At 41.7% G+C, this 20,062-nt stretch overlaps 1 protein-coding gene across 1 annotated transcript in view; it reads right to left on the reverse strand.

The window, feature by feature from the left end:
• Positions 1–1,758: 1,758 nt before the first annotated feature.
• PREP (prolyl endopeptidase) overlaps positions 1,759–20,062 on the reverse strand; it is a 109,811-nt gene continuing 91,507 nt past the window's right edge. The window contains exons 11-15 of the mRNA XM_004478734.3: positions 14,129–14,265; positions 11,345–11,439; positions 7,448–7,579; positions 4,198–4,354; positions 1,759–2,494 (exon numbers count right to left, since the gene is read on the reverse strand). Coding sequence (XP_004478791.1) covers positions 2,200–2,494; positions 4,198–4,354; positions 7,448–7,579; positions 11,345–11,439; positions 14,129–14,265 — 816 coding nt within the window. The 3' untranslated portion in view covers positions 1,759–2,199. The remainder of the gene's footprint in view (positions 2,495–4,197; positions 4,355–7,447; positions 7,580–11,344; positions 11,440–14,128; positions 14,266–20,062) is intronic.

Here is a 20,062-nt window from a genome sequence, read left to right on the forward strand (position 1 = left end):
CCCTGGACGGAGTTGGCACAACCCCATTGTCTGTACCTCAAATGACCCAGCTGGTCTAGGAAAGAGGCTGACCTTTGGCTTAATGCATTTTACTGTTTCTATTTCCCCCCTGCCTTGCTGATCAGTGGTTACACGACAGCTAGTGTTGGCATCTCTCTAGGCAGATGGTGATGATGCTACATGACAGTTTCTGAATGCACTGCTGGCTAGTGGCATACTGTATCCTTAAGAAGGACTATAGTGAATCACACATCCAATGACAGGTGCGTTATTATGTACAGTGCTTATTTAAACAAACCATAACAGAAAGCATGATTCTGCTCGCTGTTTTTTTGCTCCATGTCTGTGTGTTGTTTGTCTTCTTTAGGAGGCACTGGGAACTGAATCTGGAACCTCCAATGTGGGAGGTGGGCACCCAACTGCCTGAGCCACATCTGCTCCCACAAAGCATGATTCTAGAGGATAAAAACCAAACTGGGGAGTGGATGTGGCTTAAGAGGTTGAGCACTACCTCCCATATGGGAGGTCCTGGGTTTGGCTCCTGGTGCCTCCTGAAAAAAACAAAAACAAACAACAAGCAAAACAAAGGAAAAAAAACCAGGGAAGCCGATGTGGCTCAGTGGTTGATGCCAGCTTCCTACATACGAGGTCCTGGGTTCAATCCCCAGCCCCTGGTACCTCAAAAACAAACAGAAAAACCCAAACTATATAGGACATCTTTTGGTAGGGCTTGGTATGTAGTGACATGCTTGATAGAAAGTGATGTGTCTAATTTTGGCCCACAGCTTGAGGGGTAGAGAGAGAGCTCTATAGAAAAGTACAAGCACATAAGGAAAAGAGGACCTACCTGGAAAAGCACAAGTTCTTGGATGAAATAAACTTTTAAGCTCTTTTATATAAGGTGAGATAGTTCATTAAAATAGATGTAATTATTATTCAGCATATCTGATGAAGCAAAAAGCAGAGGAAACTGTTTCCTTCCTATATATCAGCATTTCTCTCAAAACTGATGCCTGATGGCACACTGTTTCATACGCTTTGATAAAAAAACATTTTGGGGACAAAAGTTTGAGGAAGGATATACCCTCTTTGTAAAGATCCATGAACATATTGGCATTTCAAAGGGAGGCTGGAAGAGTCCAGTGACTGAAAATTAAAAAAAAAAAAAGCCAACAGTTTTTGTTTTTTTTCTCTGTTTAACCTTTTGCTTAACCCACTGATTTCCAAAACTTGCTGATAAATGAAACTTTTTTTTTTTAAGCAAGCCTATTTCTATTTCCAGAAGTGGTCTATGGGGACAGAAATAGCTTGGGAAATGCTGATTATAAAGGTTTGGATAAATTTATCTCTTTGGATAGTTTACTTATCCAAACAGATGTCCCTTAGTTTCATATCCAAGGTATTCTGATTTCCAGGAATACTTTGTAATGAAATCAACAGAGAAATGGTGAATAGTTTGAATTTTCTGGTCCATTGCAATTTCAAGGGAGGCATCCAAACCAAAGGGCCCCAGATGAGATTATCACCTGACTGAGCTATTAGCGTAGAGGACAGTGAATCACCTCTAACAGCGTCATTACTCGGAAACAAGGGAGCTGGAAGAGAGAACGCAATTGCTTTCAGGTGCTAACATTCTAGGACTTGTTCGGAAACTAACTTGTTGCAGAAAGGAGGAACGCTTTCTTTCCACAGAGAAGTGACAGGGTCGAGAACACTTCTAGAGTTGTCCCTCAAGGCAAAGGACCCAGAAATAAAGCCTCTTCTTAAATAACATTTATTATTGTTGCAAAGAAGTATTATTCTTTTATGAGACAGTTCTCACATTTATTTAAAGATATACTGGTTACGGTTATAGAAGCAAATTTCACCGAGGTATTATATATGAAGTCTGCCTGACAATGACTTAATTCAGCAATCTAGTATTCACATGTTGGCTGCCATTTAGGTATTTATCCGAACATGCCATTTTTTTTTTTTTAAACATGTGCCTGAACAGGTGGAAAAAGTAACTTCAAGGGCTGGCTAAAAAGGAGAAGTCTAAAAAAGATAAAATTCCCACAGCAGTTCTGTTCAAACGCAGTCTGAGCGCAGGAATCGCGTTCCTGTGGGTAAGCATTCTGCCCAGTGGTTTCTAGGTTTTAACGGAGAGAAAGCCCTTGAAGTTTTCTGTGGCTGTCAGAAGGGGCCAGGGAATTCCATTTACTGAATCCAGTCAATGCTCAGACACCGTGCTATGAATGCAAACATATCTGAGACTTCTTCGATCACTTTGGCCGTGGGTTTCCCTGCCCCGTGGCCTGCCTTGGTATCCACATGGATAAGCAGGGGGTTGAGCTGCTTCCGGCTCCGGCCCACGATGTACTGAAGGGTGGCAATGAACTTCAGGGAATGCAGTGGGACCACACGGTCATCATGGTCGGCTGTGAGAAGAAGCATGGACGGGTACTGGACTTCGTCCGCATCTGGTAACTTAATGTTATGCAATGGAGAATATCTGAAAGGCAAAGATGCTTTTGTGAGGGGGATACCAAAAGCAGAGGTGCTAACTAAGATAACCAGGAGCACTGGTGTGGCACAGTGACCTGTGTCATTTACCAGCCTAACTCCACTAGGAACAAGACTGCTGCCAACTAGCACTTGAGCAACCACTGCAGACCACACATGGGCCTACACAGCGGTTTAGACCACGACTGGCAAGAGCCCCTGGAAACCCAGCTGGGCAACTCATTCAGCTCCATCTCTGGAAAACTGGGTAAGAAAGAACTCACAAGGCTGTTAACTAGTCGAAACTACATGCAAACTTATTGTCTTGAGTTGAATATTTTCATAATATCTAGACTGACATTTTCACCTGGTACTAAGAGGACTTGATTGTCTTTTTAAACCTCCACCTATTTATATAATAAAAGTGTAACCCTTCCTTTCGTTAAAGAACTTGGCATCATTGTACAGCAGCTTTTGGCCCTTTTAATGTCTTCATTCAAGGCTCAGCTTTGCAATCTGAGAATGAGCAGTTCTCCTCCCTAGGCCTCAGTTTGCTTGTCTGTAAATAGGGAACACGGGTTGGGCGGCTGAGCCTCTGCTGGCCCTCACAGCCCAGCAGTGAAGGAAACTGCTGTTGCCCAATGGAGAGGAAGTTAGCTAGGAGGAAACTTCTGAAGTACAAGGTGAGTTTTGAGGGTAAGTTAGCAAAATGGGTTTCAGGAATAACAAAAGTAGAATTGAACTGAACAGTGACTGATGATAGTTAAGTGAGTGAGAAAACTTGTTGGAAATTTTTTCTTGACATTTTTCCAAGAGGGGTGGTATCATGTTTTTCCAAGTATTCAGTATTAATGAACATGAGCAAATATTTTACTAGAGTTTTATTTTGAAAGATGAATAGAGGAAAACAGTAAGAATTTTCCTTAGTTAACTAAGCCAAGGCTGAAACATTGTGGGACTTGGTTTCCCAACATATAAAATGGAGGATTACTATGACTCTCTTTCTTAATTTCATTTCAAGTGTTATCTGATTAACCCCAGTCCTCCATGAAGCTCTGCAAAATAAGGGTTAGTTCTGTGAGGAAACAAGTTTGGAAAACTCTGTCTACTGATAATACTACCCCCTTGGAGTTTCATGAACCACATTTTACATGAAAGATACCCAGTTTTCCAAAAAACATCCACATGGAGATGCTCTGTAGAAAGAAATCTGTTAGCTTTCACTTAACCCAGCCATTTACAAACTTGGAAATCTAGGTCTCTTTTTTTGTGTGTGTGACAGGTGGAGGGTAGGGTGAGGAGCACCTTTTAATATTCAGGATGGGGCTTCCTGGAACATACTCCAGTGGTGCTGGGCTCTCTGCTCATTTAGGAGCAGACTACTATCCTGCTAGGAGTACTATCTGGCTACTAACCTGCTAGGAGTAGCAGGTCTACTATCACAGGCCTCGGATATACAGTTAATCCAATGTTTTTAAATGAATTTAAATTGGACTTACCCCTAAGTACATATATTCTCTAAGTTAATTTAAAACATAGCTTCTTCACATATCCACCTACTATGTGGATGCTATTGGTGCATGTAAAAGAAACAGCTTTCAAAGAGAAATTTTCCCCTAGAAGAGAGAATCACTTACCCTGTTCAGTGACTGATCAATATTAGGAAATCGAATCATTAATAACATATCTATGCAATATGAAAGAAACCCTTACTTGATAAGCCATTCAAACTGTTGGCTGATGTCGGAGCACCCATAATCAGTGGTCCAGGCATGACCGATGGTATATTTATGGAACTTCAGCATGTCCATTACTCCAACTTGGGCAATAACACAACCAAAGAGGTCAGGACGCTGATTTGCACAAGCAGCTAAAAACCAAGGGAGAAAGAAAAGGGAGGCAGTCCATCACTAAACATCTAAAGAAACAGACACAGAATAAAAAAATACACAAATGTTTTTCAGAATCCTGTTGCCTTTTTCCACGTAGGAAGGAATCATCAGAAGTCACCTGCCCACTGGTGCACAAGTTTCTTCCCTTCCAATATATCCATGGGGTGGGATATTCTCATTCAAAATAGAAACCTCGATGGGGGAATATCAGTTGAAAAGCTCCACGGTCTTTTTTTTTTTTTTTAACAATTAAAAAAAAAAATCCTCCCTCGCCCGACGTTGTCAGCTCTCTGTGTCCATTAGCTGTGTGTTCTTCCGTGAACACTTCTATTCTTATCAGAGGCATTGGGAATCTCTGTTTCTTTTTGTTGCGTCATCTTTTTTTTGTGTTAGCTCTTTCTGTGTGCGGTGCCATTCTTGGGCAGGCTGCACTTTCTTTCGCACTGGGCAGCTCTCCTTATGGCGCGCACTCCTTGGGCGTGAGGCTCCCCTATGTGGGGGACACCCCTGCGTGGCACAGCACTCCTTGTACACATCAGCACTGCGCATGGGCCAGCTCCACACAGGTCAAGGAGGCCCGGGGTTTGAACCGCAGACCTCCCATGTGGTAGGTGAACGCCCTATCCATTGGGCCAAGTCCGCTCCCCTCCACGGTCTTTTGGAAAAACCTGTCCCCCACTCCCAACTCTACCTGCTTTTACAGGGATGAGGGAGGTTAAGGGACTTGTTCAAGTTATCAGGCCGAGCCTAAGCAGAATAGGGTCTAAGCCCAGCTCAAGGCTCCAAACATATTGGCATATCTTCTTGCCCTGTTTTTTCTTTCAATTCTCTTCTTTGTATAATTAAACTTCTTTTTCTTTTTTAAATCATTCAACAAATATTTACTGAACATCTGTGATGTGTCTGGCATTAGGTTTGGGAATATATCAGAGAACAAGACTAAATTGAGTGGGGGAGATACACATGTGAACAAGTGGTTATAACATAAGGAGGCTGTCACTACTGCTGAGACAGTTCAGGTAGGCCGAAGTGGGGTACAGAAATTCCCAAACCCAGGCCAGGCAGACAGCAAGGCTTTGGGAGGAACACTCACAACCAGGAGTTAGCCATGGGAGCTGGACATTTCCTGCCTCTGGCAAAAACCACAGTCCCATATTCCCCCCATTTTTATTTCAGTGATTATTAACAATACTGCCTCCTGAGCCCTGCGCTTGGAGAGCCTGATTCCTTCACTCGGGGATGGGAAGGGCAGGAATCTGGACTGTGCCCTTTTAAAATAAGCACCAGGTGTCTCTTGTGCAGATGAGTCAGACTCACTTTGAGAAATGCTGCTCTCATTATTTACTTTGCCTTATTTTTTTCCTCTAGCTTCATTCGCTTTCCCTGTTTCCTCTCTTTCCACCTACGTTTTCACCTGTTCAAGGAGGGCATAAGGAGGCTGGGCAGTGCTGAAGAGCCCTGAGGGCCTGAGGCCAGCAAGGCAGAGGAGCCGGGGCTGGCATTTTCAATGTCATTTCCGAGCAAATCTTGGGTTCATCCTTAGTTCTCTTTCTCTTCTACCTCATATATAATCCATATATAAATTGAATTGGCTGAAATTCAAAATATATCCAGAATCCAACCACGTCTCACTATGCCACTGCCATGTCCCAGTTCCAAGCCACTGTGTCTCACTGGGACCACTGCAGAAGCCTCCTAAGGGGTCACCTGCTTTTCTGCCCTTGGCTCCCCTTCATCTACTCTAATATCATGGCCAGTGTGAGCCTCTTAAAAGGTAAGTCAAACTGTGACACTTCTCTGCCCCACACCCCTCAAAGGCTCCTCATTTCACACAGAGGAAAACAAGTCCTCTTGACTGGCCCCAAGGCCCCGCCTTGTTTAGGGTCCCACCACTTCTTGCCTCTCCTGAATTCTCTCCCTGGCTCACTGTGCCAGGCGTCTGGTTTCTTGTCTGCTTCCTAAGACTAGAGTGAAAGCTCCAGAAGATAGAGTCGTGATCTGTTCTGTTCACCAAGTTATATCCAGTATCTGGAATAATGCTAGGCACATCTCAGTGACTCAATAAATATTTGTTGAATGAATGGATCAAATTTGTTATTGTTTGGTGTTTAAGAATGTTATCAATATCCTTTATAAATTTAAACAAATCATTTTGGACGTATTTTACGTCCATGGGAAAATGTTTTTTCAAGGCTATATTTACTGAGAGTAATTATAGCCTAAGAACAGGAATTCAGCTTTTGTCATGACTCAGTGTATTTCAGAGGCAGGGATAATTGAATGAAAGCGCCACTCATCCCCAGAAATGGTGGGTAGTCAACTCTGAAAACTGTCAGGTTTGAAGTTGTGTCTGAATGCTCGCCTACATATGTACAATGGCTCCTCATATCCTAATGACATGGCACGGAGGACCTGGCCAGCAGTGTTCAGGGTCACCATAAATGTTCAGTACAATGGTAAGTGCTAGTGAAAGGAAAAAAGTAAAGTAAAATTTCATTAACTACCAAAAATTAGGAACAGCTACTGAGAGGCAGTGCCACACAGAGGCTAAAAGAGCAGTATCTAAAATCACATTGATAGGTTCAAACCCCAGCATCATCATTTTCCAGTTGTGTGACCCTGGGCAAGCTGCTTAATCTCTCTGTGCCCCAATTTCCTCCTCAATAAAATGAGAGTAATGGTCTCATCTCACAAGGCTGTGTGCATATCAAATAAGTATGTGCCAAGGGCTTTGCACTGGCTGGGTACACCAGATGCTCAGCTAGTGTGAACTATTACTGTGACTCCATTAAACTGTGAATGAGCCATTTGGTGTGCGCCTCATTTTCCTTCATAACCTATCCCTTTCTCTCCTAGCATTTGTTATCACATGGCTTAGGTATTCAAACAATATTTAAGGATGATCACATCTTATTGTCGTTTATTAGGTGCTTCAATACATAATAGTTTTGCTGTCTTTGTACCACTGCTCCCATCCATGAACCAAAGTAATTCAAGAGCTGCTGGAAGCATTACCTGAAAACCCCAAGAAGGTTAACTAATAAGTACAATGAACAAAATCCAGTTCTCACCCACTAAGAGGCCTCCATTTGAACCTCCATTAATAGTCAGCCTCTTAGGAGATGTGTAACCTTCCTTTATAAGATATTCAGCAGCACACTGAAAATCATCAAAGCAGTTTTGTTTGTTGGCCAAGATACCACCTACAATGTGCCAAAGAGAAAAATAGTTAATTAAAAAACAATTAAAAAGCATAATTTAACCTACAGGGAGTTTGAAAGATAATAGGGCATAGTTTCAATTCTTGATTAACCTAAATAAAAAGAATAAGCTAGTGATAAATTTGAAAAATGCCTCAGTTGTTATACTTTGTGGAAAACCATCACTACTATCACAATTTCTAATTCTTATGCTGAATTTTTAATTTTCTAAAAACCTCTAGAACTTAAAAGGCAAATGGTCCAAAGGGAATGGATGACCTGTGATGTCAAAGAAGCACGAAAATGAAAGTACAAAAGTGTGTCATGAAAAAGAATCTTTGCTTTGTAGAAGATGAACCTAAGCAGTGTACTGTCCTCCCTGAGTTCCACTAGCTCCCAGCTCAGAGCTGGCCATGGGGGCGGGGCATGCTTCCCCTCCCGGGGAGGATGGAAGAGCTTTGCACAGATGCAATTCCCCCTCCCCACCTCTTTGCAGGAGAAGACAAGTGAAGTTCTCCAATTTTGTCCTTGTAACTTATTTAAAGAGTAAGTAGCAAGGCAGTGAGGAGTGCTACAGCAAAGCATCCCATGATGGTTTCTCAATTCTTAAATGAAAGAAGATCTCAAACTCTCTCTCCAGAGAATCTGGGCTTTACCATCCCTAAGTCATGCCAATGTATAAAATCAAACAAAGAAATAACTTGAAGAAAGACAGATTTACAAGGTCTTGTAATACCTAAAACTCTATACTGAGGAAAGGCCAAAGGTCAAAGGCATGCTCTCGAAGGAACACGTCTGATACCATTGCCTATGAAATGAACAAAAAGCAGACACAGATGTAATTAGATATTTGAGATTGACCACTTCTGCAGAAATTTCATTAAAGATGAAGCAGTGCTACTGAAGAAATTTTTTCACATCAAAACAAATGTTATTAAGATTTTTAATAAGAAATTATCAGTGAATTAGAACAGCTAGGATTACTTTAGTTTCCAGGAATAATATCACTTTGGGCTTAAGGCTGTATTAAACTCAATTAACAGAATGGAATTTACATTTCTCAATATTCACTATTCTAGGCTACAACTGGAAAAAGTCCATTGTCAGTCCTTTCACTGTCTAAATTTTGAGAAAGTTTCTGAATCAGGCTAAACACACCAAGTCGACTTTTAGCCTGAGTCAAGTTTCAATTCCTTCTCCCCTCAAGAATTTTAAACAATAAGTTGGTTCTAATTAATAGAGAGAGTAGAAAAAGAGTGAACCAGGACTAAAGGCACCATTCCCAATCAGAGCATGGTGGGCACCTGTTGACCAAAGGGGCTTTATAGAGAAGAATCCTCTTTCTAGTAGGAAGAGGGTGTGGGATCAGAATCTGGGTTTTGGGGAATGTGTCTGAGTGAGGTTTACAAATCTGGGATGTAAATCAAACCTACATGTGGACACTTTATTCTTAATTACTCTCCTTTTAATTATTATCCTTTTAATATTACAGCTTGGCAATATGATGTTAGTGTGATCAGGTCAAATTTACAATTATGTGGATTCAATTATAATGACAATTGAAAAAGTCGTTGGGCATGATAACTGGCAACCCAATGAAGGCAGGTAGGTTAGGAGCCCTACTTTATATCATTTAGTTCATCAGGAACACTCATTCTTGGTAAGATGCTCTAGTTTATTGAATGATGTTTGTCTTTTCCTGCATCTTAACTCCTAACAGGTGTTTATTATGAAAGTCTCTTCGCAGGCCTACCCTCATCCTGGCTGCTTTGAGGCTGAAAACCAGAGCCTTTGGGCTCAGATTTAGGACAGAGAAGAAGTAGATGGGTGGATGTGAAGGGTGGTGTGATGATTTGAAGTGGTACAGAACACAGAAAAGCATGTTTTTAAAGCTCATCTAGGGAAGCAGATGTGGCTTGAGTGATTCGGCTCCTACCTACCACATAGGTGGTCCCAAGTTTGGTTCCTGGTGCCTCCTAAAGAAGACGAGCAACAATGAACAGAAAGCTAATGCAAACAACGAGGGGGTGGGGAGAAATAAATAATAAATCTTTAAAGAAATAAAAAATAAAATCGAATCCATTCCTGTGGGTATAAACCTATTGTAATTAGGACTTTTTGATGAGGCTGCTACTGTTAAGGCATGGCCCAAGGTTCACGTCCCGCACCCCACCACGGGGTAGGGATTCAGGGTGGGTCTTAATCCTCTTACTGGAGTCCTTTATAAAAAAATGTAACTCAGAGAGAGGAGAGAGAAAGCCATGAAAGCAGGAGGCTGGAGGAAATGAAACCCAGAAGAAAAAGGAAAGACCAGCAGATGCTGCCATGTGCCTTGCCATGTGACTTGAGTCCAGGGTTGCTGGCGGCCAGTCTTTAGGAAGAAAGCATTGCCTGATGATGCCTTGATTGGGACATTTTTCTCAGCTTCCACACTGTAAGTTTGTAAGCTAATAAATTCCCATTGTAAAAGCCAACCCATGTCATGGGTATCCGCAGACTAAACAGTTGATCTGATCTTCCTATTGCCATAGAAAAACCCTCTGCCTAGTGCTGCTGACCAAGCCCAGGCACTGGTGGCTTCTTCATCCAATAGGGTTTTATCATAAATGAGGGCTGAGGGGGAGAGAGAGGAGAAGCATGCAGCCAGTGGAAATGAAGGTACATTCCCAAAAACCCCTCTCAAAGGACAAGGCAAGGGAAGCACATCCTCTTCAGACCATGAGTTCTCCAGTGGAAAATTCCAGATACACAACAGTGTGGGGGAGGGGGGTATGCTCCATATCCAAAGAAATGGAATGGAGTAAGGGTCTTAAAAATAAAGATATTTATTTTAAATAAAATTGTGACAACCTGGGATATGCAGTTGAGTACAGAAGCAATATCTTCAATCAGCTAGAGTCCACGCTTCCCAGGGCCAGAGGAAGGAGATGGAATAATTAAAATCAGAAAAGAAAAATGACCATGTTCTTATGTTTAAAAACTACACACAGGAGAGTCATAGCAGCGACATCAGGAGGATGCTGTTTCTCAGCAATGCTGGGAGGGTCAAAGAATCCAAACAAAAGTGTGCCTACATAGGAAATAGGAAAGCTCTATTTTGAGTGCTCTTTTCTCTTAAGTGAAAACGACCTGTTTTGAGATAGCCAAAGAACGCTATACTGTAAAGGCAAAGCTAACAAGAGATAAACCCCAAACCAAAAAGCCCTCTAAGTCTGCTTCCAACTGTGATAAATAAAAATGCACCCTAAGCATGCAGTGTTAAGAAACAAAATAATTTTGATTATGGCCTATGGGGAATGCTTCTGAAAAATCCTATACTTAATGACAAGAGACTACAAAGAAAAATCAAATGTGCTAAGACTGAGTTGTTTTTAAAGGGGAGTGATGCCTGCAATATTTTTGAAAATATCATTATTATTGTTTTTTAGCCAAAATGCTCTTCTGCTCTAACCCTCTCAGCTCATTCAAACAGGAAGGAATTCTGTTGGGGACTGAATCATGTACCCTGCAAAAGACATGTTCAAGTATTAATCTGTGTTCCTGTGGGTGTGAACCTATTTGCAAACAGGATCAAGTAGATAAGGTCAAATTGAATCAGGGTGGGCCTTAATCTGCATGACTGGGGCCCTAACAGGAAAGAAAATTTGGACATGGAAGTAAAATCCAGATGTTAAAGAAGCCACAAGAGGGGACCAAGGAGATAGACAATTCGTACAATCTGTGCCTTGACGATACCAGATCTGTGTTTCTGTAGAGAAAATGCTTCACCTTTATGCCACGTCTCTCCGTATTCGCCACCTCCTCGGATGTTGGCCACTGCAAGGACTCCACCCATGTGTCTCACAAAAATAAGCCTGGATACACTGAGAAAAAGTTAAAACAATCATTGCATTTAAGCCTAGCAACAACCGTGTTAATGCCTTCTATCTCAGAAAAAAAAAACCAAAATGATTAGCAAAAAAACTCCATGGTGTAATATCATCTAAATAGGAGCCCAATATAACTTCTGGTTACTGTTTAACTGTGAGGCTCATACATTTTCATGAGCATTCAGTAGTCTTATTTTTCCTACATTGGTAAATATTACAACACACAAAGTAGAACCAAGCAATTCATAATATAAACAGAGATCCTTGGTTCACACTGAATCCATTTTTTCAAAAACTACCTCTGCAAATAAAATACCAGCCATGTAACACAGCCCCAGTTTGAATGGTGCTGGGCTCAAAGAACATGTAATACTGGCTCCTGCTACCTCATTTTTGGGTAGCAATCTCCAAATTGTTCAAGTTGAAAAAAAGAAACCAAGCTCTTTCTGGATCATAGGTTTTAAACAGGTTTTCCAGTTTTACAGACATTTAGATGTTCAACTAGATAACACAGGGTGTGAGAAAGGCTGAGATTAAGGACAAAAACTAGAAAACAAGAATGGAACTCCTGGGGCTGGAGAATGTTTTCTGGAGATAAACAGCTGAAACCGTAGTGCAAAGCTTCTAGGCAAAAGAGCTGTCTTTTGGAAAATTTCCATCTTATATTTTCTCCTCTTCTTTCTACTCTGACCCTAAAAGTACTAACATTTATTTTTCTATTTGTTGTTAGTTAAAAATCAATTTTTCTTTGAGAATTATTTCTGAGAATTTCATCATTTTTCCTTTTAGTAAATGGAAAAACTGTGGGCTGCTGCAAACCTGAGGTTCTAGCTGGTTTGAGGACTGATTTCCTAGATGTTGAGGATGAAGAGGAAAGGAAAGAAGAGCTGGACTAGGTCTGTTGGACCATACGATCATCCCCAAATGGCCAGGTTTTCAACCACTTGGTCTTTAAGTCATTTGCAATTATTTGAAAATACATGTACATCCACTGAGTTCTGGGATGGAAAAGGTGCAGGGGCCCTTTCTTCTTCATCTGATTCCTGACAGAGCAGGCTCAATAAATACTTGTTGTATGAACAAGGCAAGTTTGAGTACAGTAGATCTGCTACGAAATCAGTGTTGAATTGGTCCTGGGCCCTCTGTGGGGGATGGCACCATGTGCTGGCAATCAGGGTTCAAGACCCTGACCTGTTTTCAGTGAAGGTCATGGGTCCACTGGCCTCATACTCAGGCATGACTTGAAGCAGAACCTTGTCAATTGCACCACTCTGGGCAAATAAAGAGGGGCAAACAATGACACCTATTTTTTGTTGTAAGGATTAGGGTAATCTAATTAAACATTTATTGGCTTGCAATTTTTAGTTTAGTAATCTCAGAGGATACATATGGTATACGGTCTTGACACACAGACATGGCTGTACTAATCAAATAGCAAATCTCATTGCCTGGGAAACCCTCTGGAAAGAGATGAGAAGCCTCCATGTGGGCTGCTGTCTCCTCACCAGCCTTTGGGCCATGTCTGGAAGAGAACGCAGAATGGCACTGCCATTGTGGAATGAATGAATGGCGACCATGACAATACTGCCCTCACTAGTTCCTCTCTGTCATATTCACGTGATGACGCCACACAATCTTTTGAAAATATTGTTCTACATGATGATTTGACACAAAAGTCTTCATCAGCTCCTTGTTAACAAATGGGTAAAATCAAACTGTTTAGATGGATGTTCAAGGCTATAAACCCTTTGAGGGCAGGGACCATGTTTCATACTTCATTAAACCCCAAATTACTAGCAGGTGCTCTACAGATATCAAGGGCCTAAAACAGAGTTACAGGTTTCCTGTATTCACGTTTGGGACAGCTGGTTGAATCTCCCCTGTAATTATGTCTTGGGGGTCACCAGTCCATGAATCTCTTCCTAAATAGGAAAGATGCTGGATGACTGTGTATCTGATTTCACAAGGACGCTCTGTTTAGAAGTCAGCTCCAAGCTGGTCTTGCTGGCATTTAACTCCTTGCTTTTACTAAACATACCCTAAGCAAATTCCATTTTACACAAACAACTGGATATTAAAAGCAAGTTTTCAAATAACTGACAAAAGATATTTACACAAACAATAGCAAATGTATACATGTTAACTGTCAGATCTTAGGTTACCTGGGAATAATCACAGAAACAATGAACACAGAACAGTTTAAAATGGAAGAAGTAAGACTAAAGAGAAAATACGTTGATGGCTGCTAAATGCTGAGACAGTCTGTTTTTAAGACTCTGTGCTGGTGAAAAATATAATCATTAGCTGAAAATCCATTCTCTCTGTAAACAATGCTGAGGAAATTGGGGTGGCAGCAAATGACAAACATGGAAAATGGGAGCTTCCCATCTTCAAGATCTCAACAGTACTGAGCTTCTATTGCCAGGTAGCCCTTGCTTCAGTATCAAGTTCTCACACAACCCATTCTGCTGTGGACTTTTTAAAAACCAGATTAGCTTGCAATCACGTCACAATTCCTGACCAAAAATGCAGGTACTTAAACCCAGAATCCTGGCCCTCCATGCAAACAAGCAAGATATACAGTTAGCCATGTTAGAAAAATCTGATTTAGGAGATCAGTCTGGTTTGACTACGTGGAGAAGAGCAAATACATGCTGAGATTCCAAGAGTGTGTCATGCTTACCTGTAGTTGGGTGTAATAGATATGTTGAAGCCACCGTAGCCATATAAGAAAGCAGGATGAGAGGCATCCAATTTTATGCCTTTTTTATGCACGATGAACATTGGAATTTTTGTTCCATCCTTGCTAGGGTAGAAAATCTAGAACAAAAGAGAGCAGAATAAATTGTGCCTTACATAGTAAACACCTGTATGCTTTTAAATAGGAAAAACAGAAAGGCAGCAAATTCTCTCTTCAAGAGGCTGAGCAGCACATCAAAAGCTTAGTACTACAACACTGTTACTTTACCATGAAGCATCTTTCAGTATTTATGAAGCTACTGTGGAGTAGTGAAAAGAGCATGGGGCTAAAAACAGGGAGACGGGAATTTGCAGTTTTATTTCATATCTATCTATATAACTGACCATGGGCAAGCCATTTATTCTCCCTTGGTCTCAGTTCTTCATTTCAAGGATGAAATAACAGACCTGAGGCAAACAGAAGAGAGCAGGCTCTTCTGGAAGAGTTCTCTGCTCCCAACCATTCCTCCCAGCACCAGAAAAGGTCAGATTTGGCCATCCTGCCAAGTGATTCCATCTAGGAAGATTTCCCCCCCCCCCTAGAAAATAAATTACACATTAAATTTTCCTATCTAAATTATAAAACACTCAATATATTTTCCTTTTTTCTATGTTCAGCTATTAAACAAATGTTAATAACAACCAATCTTATATTTGCTCCGGAAGCAAATCAGGAACAACATGGAAATTATATATTCCTGGTTAAACAAAGACATATTCTCCAGTATTGATAATTAAGGCTTATCAAACCCCCTGAATCCCGATAACCTTAGGCAAGTTCACAGTCAACAATTCCATTTTCATCAATTTTTGGATAAAAGGAATAAGAGGATAAGGAAGAGGCCATTAAAGGCTATTCAAGTGATAAGCCATAGAATAAGTGATAAGTCACAAAAAGCTGATAATGGCCTCTTTCGGACAGAAAAGCTGTAAACAGCTTTCTCTTTGGGCAAACATGGCGCCTTTGCCCCAAGTGACAGCTAGAACATCCTGCTGACCTCCCACGTTCCAGTCAAGGGCATAAGCCTCTACGCTCACTGTGCTCTGGAGCTAATGTTATATCCACAGTTTTTCCTCTAGCATAGCCCTTTTCATCTGCTCCTTGCTCTTGAAAGTCCTTCATGGTATGAAGAGCAGCAATATCTGTAACCTTCCATTTCTTTCCCCATCTTTTATTTTTCTGTTCCCCAGCGGCAGCAGGATGTGGCAGAGGAGCCCTTTTGCTCCCATGTAACCTTGGCCAAGTCCATTAACATCTCTGGGCCTCAGCTGCCTGAACTGTAAAAGGGTGAAGCATTAGGTGGTCTCTAAAGTCCTTGTACTTCCCTTCCCAAGTTCTGCAAGGCAAAAGCCGATCCCAAAACGTGCCCCTGGATCATCTCCAAACGTACTCATCTGCGTTTGTCTAGGGGGCCTGGATGCAGATGATGTTGGAAAATCAGGGATCAAGCAACTGGCCCGTGGGAGAACTCTGCAAGGAGGCTCAGGAGGAATGGGTAGCCTGGAGAATACTGGAGAGCTAGACTCTGAAACTTGGGAGGGGCAAAAAAGGGCCTCCCCTGCCAAAGAAGGCAGAAAAGTGAGGAGTACCAAATGTGAGGCGCCCAGGGCACTCCAGACAAGAACGGAGGTGCTTTCCTATCCAAAGCTTTTTAAGGTAGCCATTCTTTAGTAGAAAGTTTGCACAAAGCCCTTGGACATAGTGGGTAGCAGGGAAGGGAGATGGTGGGAGTGCAGACTTGGAGAAAGGCATTACGGAACCACAATAAATGCCTGTAAGAGTCTGGTGAATTTTTGAAATTTGCCAAGAAATAGTAGAATAAGAAAGAATTGTTTCTGATTTTGGAGAGAAACACCGAGACATAAATTTGGCAGTTTAGGAATTGTGGAAAATACTCTGCAGAATTCAAAATTAGCAGAGTTTTATTTAAAGTTACTTAATGCCACATAGCAGCCGCTATTAGAGTGTAATTGTGTGGGTGGGTACAAGAAAATGCAGAGTGAAAGGAAGAGTTTCAAGTGGCTAGGACAAATGAGCCAAAATGCAGTGCCTTCAACTCAGAGGTGGAAAGAATTGAGCACTGTAACCACAGAGCCAACAGCATCAAAGCAGCAAACTGGCAAAGTGCTGCACATTACTTCTACCTTAACTGAATCGTCTCTTTGAAAAACAGCATTCCCTCCAACCAACCCCCAACTTCCCACCTATTCTCCAATCCCTGCCCTGGCACTAACCCCTCAGCCCAGCTCTACCTCCAAGGTACCAGCTCTTCACCTGGTCACCTGCACTGAGAGCCCTCCAGTGCCCCCAAAGCTCACCCTCAGACCTCCATCGTGCCTCAACCGCCCTATCTCTTGTTCCATGACAACTTAGTTTCCTCTTCTGACACTGCTTTTCTGGCTGCCCATTGCAAGATTAGCGAGGCCTTCAAGTCTACCTGAGCACTCTCACCTGGCTCATGGCAAAGGCACCCTCTGAGAATGCCATCAAAATCACAAAGATCCCTGTGTGTCCCTGGTTGCAAAAATATAGCCAAGCTTTAGGTTGGTGTGGTTCTGATGTTAAAAAAACACTATGAATGGGCACTGGGAAGGTGAGTTTACTGTGGACAAGGAAGCACCTTACAAGAAGGCCGTTTCAGCCCTGAAATAAACATACATACATACTACATATGTGTATGTATATATATCTTACCAAATCTCTCTCCACACACACCTACATACACACACAGGAGTGCACAAGGCATGGGGCAATATTCTATACTATTTCCATTTTCAGAATGGCATATGATATTAAATCTCAACCCTTCTCTTAAATAACAAATTGTATCTTGAACATTGTGATAATCACTCAGAATCCATGTGGGCATTTTAGAACTAGTCCATCAAAACAGCTCAGGTGTTATCCATCACACCTTCTACTTCTTTGACTTAATCGAAACTCATTTCCTCTTGAAGTCACTTTCTCTAAAATTTCTCCTCCAGAGGCTTTGGGGTCTTTCTTTCCTCACTGACCTGGATTTGCTAGGCTATGAGAAGCAGCTAGGTGTAGAAGGGTAGACCCTCATTGGTGGGGCCTAAGCATCTTGTGACAAGTAAAACACACTTTCCCGGGCTTTGTCCCCAGAGAACCTGATTCCACAGGTTTGGGGTGGAGTCTTCAAACATGCAGATTTAGCAAGTGTCCTATACATTCTGATGCAGTTGGATCTGGGCTCAAAAATTAGTTACACCATCTGCTTTTATAACTCCCCCCCTCCTCATCAATTTATATCAACTAAACCAAATATTTTCCCATAAACCTTGATGACATCAACAAGGGACACTATAATTCCCTTTGCCAAGTTATCCTGCATTGTCCTCAATGACTTTAACAATCAAGTTGTTCACCTGCCCAGCATCCTGAGCTTACACATGCTCGAATACCTCAACGTCAGAACCTTCATTTCCACACCACACCACCCCTTATTCATTCAAATATTTGTTGTGTTTCTCCAATCACTGGAGATACAAAGATGAGCAAGACCCGGATACTCACTGTTCTCCTGTCTATTGAGAGACAGAACAACAGGTACTGTCAGTGCCCAGCACACCTTGGCTGCTATCTGCTCAAAACTCTTCTACGAAAACCCTGAATGTTCTCCTTCTGACCCCAATTTGTTCTTTCAGCACCTCTTTCACTTGTTTATCCTGGGATATCTCTCTCTCTTTTTTCTTTTTAATGAAGTGCCAACTCACTTCATTACAAATTATTAATACTTGCTGGGTTCTGAAGATCATATACTTCCACATTTTTTTTTTTTCTTTTCTAAGTCAATTTCAGAGTACCTGTTTCTAATACTTCCCATTTTCCTTTACCAGTGACCCTCTGCATCATCTTTGTATCTGGCCTTACTTATCCTCTCATATAGGCCAAGTCTTGTCAATTTCATTCCATCTCTTCACTGGCAGAGAAAGAACCACTCAGCCTGAATCACTCTTTAGTGCTCTACCACTACCACACTCTTACAATTCTCACAACTTTTTGTGGTTGTATTTTTATTCTCTCCCTTTCACTGGCATACAAACAGACCCAGACTTCCACTATAAAACAAAACAAAACAAAACAAAACAAAACAAAACAAAACAAAATGAAACGAAACGAAACACAGTGTTTGCATCTCCCTGTCTGCCCCTCAAGCTCTATTTCTGTCTCCCTTATCCAGAGTAACCTACACCCAGAACTTACCACTTTCCTTCCTCGTTCATTCCTCTGTCCCTAACATGGCTCAATAAATGTTTTTGTAGTTCTCCTTGCCCTGCCAACCCATCCCTACCACGACACTGCAGGGGTACATATCCTTCCCAACTTCTTCCTAAGTTTATTCAGACATACCTGTTTATATATAAACATTTACACACACAGGTTATTATTACTATCTAGCAAAAAATAGAATCATGCTAACTTTTTTTCTTCTCCCTGGAATTTATATATCATGGAATGTTTTTTCCAGGTTACATATCTAGATCTACTTCATTAAAAAATGGGCTTTCTAGCGTTTCACTGTGTGGGCATTCACAAATTTATTGAACCACTTTCTGGTTGATGGATATTTAGACTATTCTTCATTTTTCTGTTATAAAAATGATGGAGGGGGAAGTAGATGTGGCTCAACCAGTCGGGTACCCACCTACCACACGGGAGGTCCCAGGTTTGGGTCCCAGTGCCTTTTAAAGAAGATGAGCAGACGCTGTACCCACTGCAACAAACTTGACGCCCCACTGCCACAAGGAGCTAGATGCCGCAACGAGCTAGATGCTGCACTGCTGCAATGAGCGGATGCCTAACGGAACAGATGCAATAAGCCAGCAGACACTGCAGCCCGTGGGGAGCAGATGAGGCTCAGGCTGCTGAGCACTTGCCTCCCATGTGGGAGGTCCTGAGTTCGTTCCAGGTGCCTCCTGGAGGAGGTAAGTAAACAATGAGCAGACAGACAAAAGAAGCATCTGGGGTAGGAGGGATAAATAAAAAATTATAATAATAAATCTTAAAAAAGAAATGATGAAAGCAGATATGGCCTGGGTTCAGGTCTTGGTGCCTCCTGAAGAAGATGAGCATATACTGGCCCTGCCACCAGTGAGTTAGATGCTGTCCTTGCTGCAAAACAAGCTAGACACCACCTTCTTCTCAAAGAGCAGATGCCGCAGCTTACAGAGAAGGTTGTGGCTCAGGCTGTTGGGCACTCGCCTCTCATGTGGGAGTCCTGGGTTCAGTTCCCAGTGCCTCCTGGAGAAGGTGAGCTAACAATGAGCAGACAGAGAAGAGAACCATCTGGGCGAGGGAGTGGGGATAAAGAAATATAAAGTACATTTGAAAAAATGATGGAATAAATCCCTTGTAGACAAACCTTTATGTACTCATGCTATGATTTCTGTGGGATATACTCTTAGACATGAGACTGTTGGATCAAAGTGTACGTGTATCTAAATATTCAATAGAGTATGACTAACTCTCTAAAAATCAGTGCATCGATTTAAGCTCCTAGTGACAATGTTTACTTCAGCGCCCATTTCTCACCAGGCAGTGAGTATTAAAACGGATTTTAAATTGGTTAAAAACCGCCACCTCAAAGTCTTGCTTTTAAATTGGCAAACATTTTTCATCTATTTATTAGTCATTTTATATTTCTTCCTCAGAGAACAAAGTGTGCCTACTCTTACTGTGGTGCTTTTCTGCTCAGATTAGTTTGTAGAAACTTTCCTTACATTTAAGGGTATTTGTGGTAGATTCAGTCCTCCCCACCCCAATAAAGACACATTCAAATCCTAAGCCTGGTCCTGTGGTGAGGACTCATTTGCAACTGATGATGCCAAACTGCATCAGGGTGCACTTTAATCC

The sequence above is a fragment of the Dasypus novemcinctus genome, chromosome 11 (genome assembly GCF_030445035.2).
Source record: "Dasypus novemcinctus isolate mDasNov1 chromosome 11, mDasNov1.1.hap2, whole genome shotgun sequence".
Taxonomy (NCBI): Eukaryota; Metazoa; Chordata; class Mammalia; order Cingulata; family Dasypodidae; genus Dasypus; species Dasypus novemcinctus.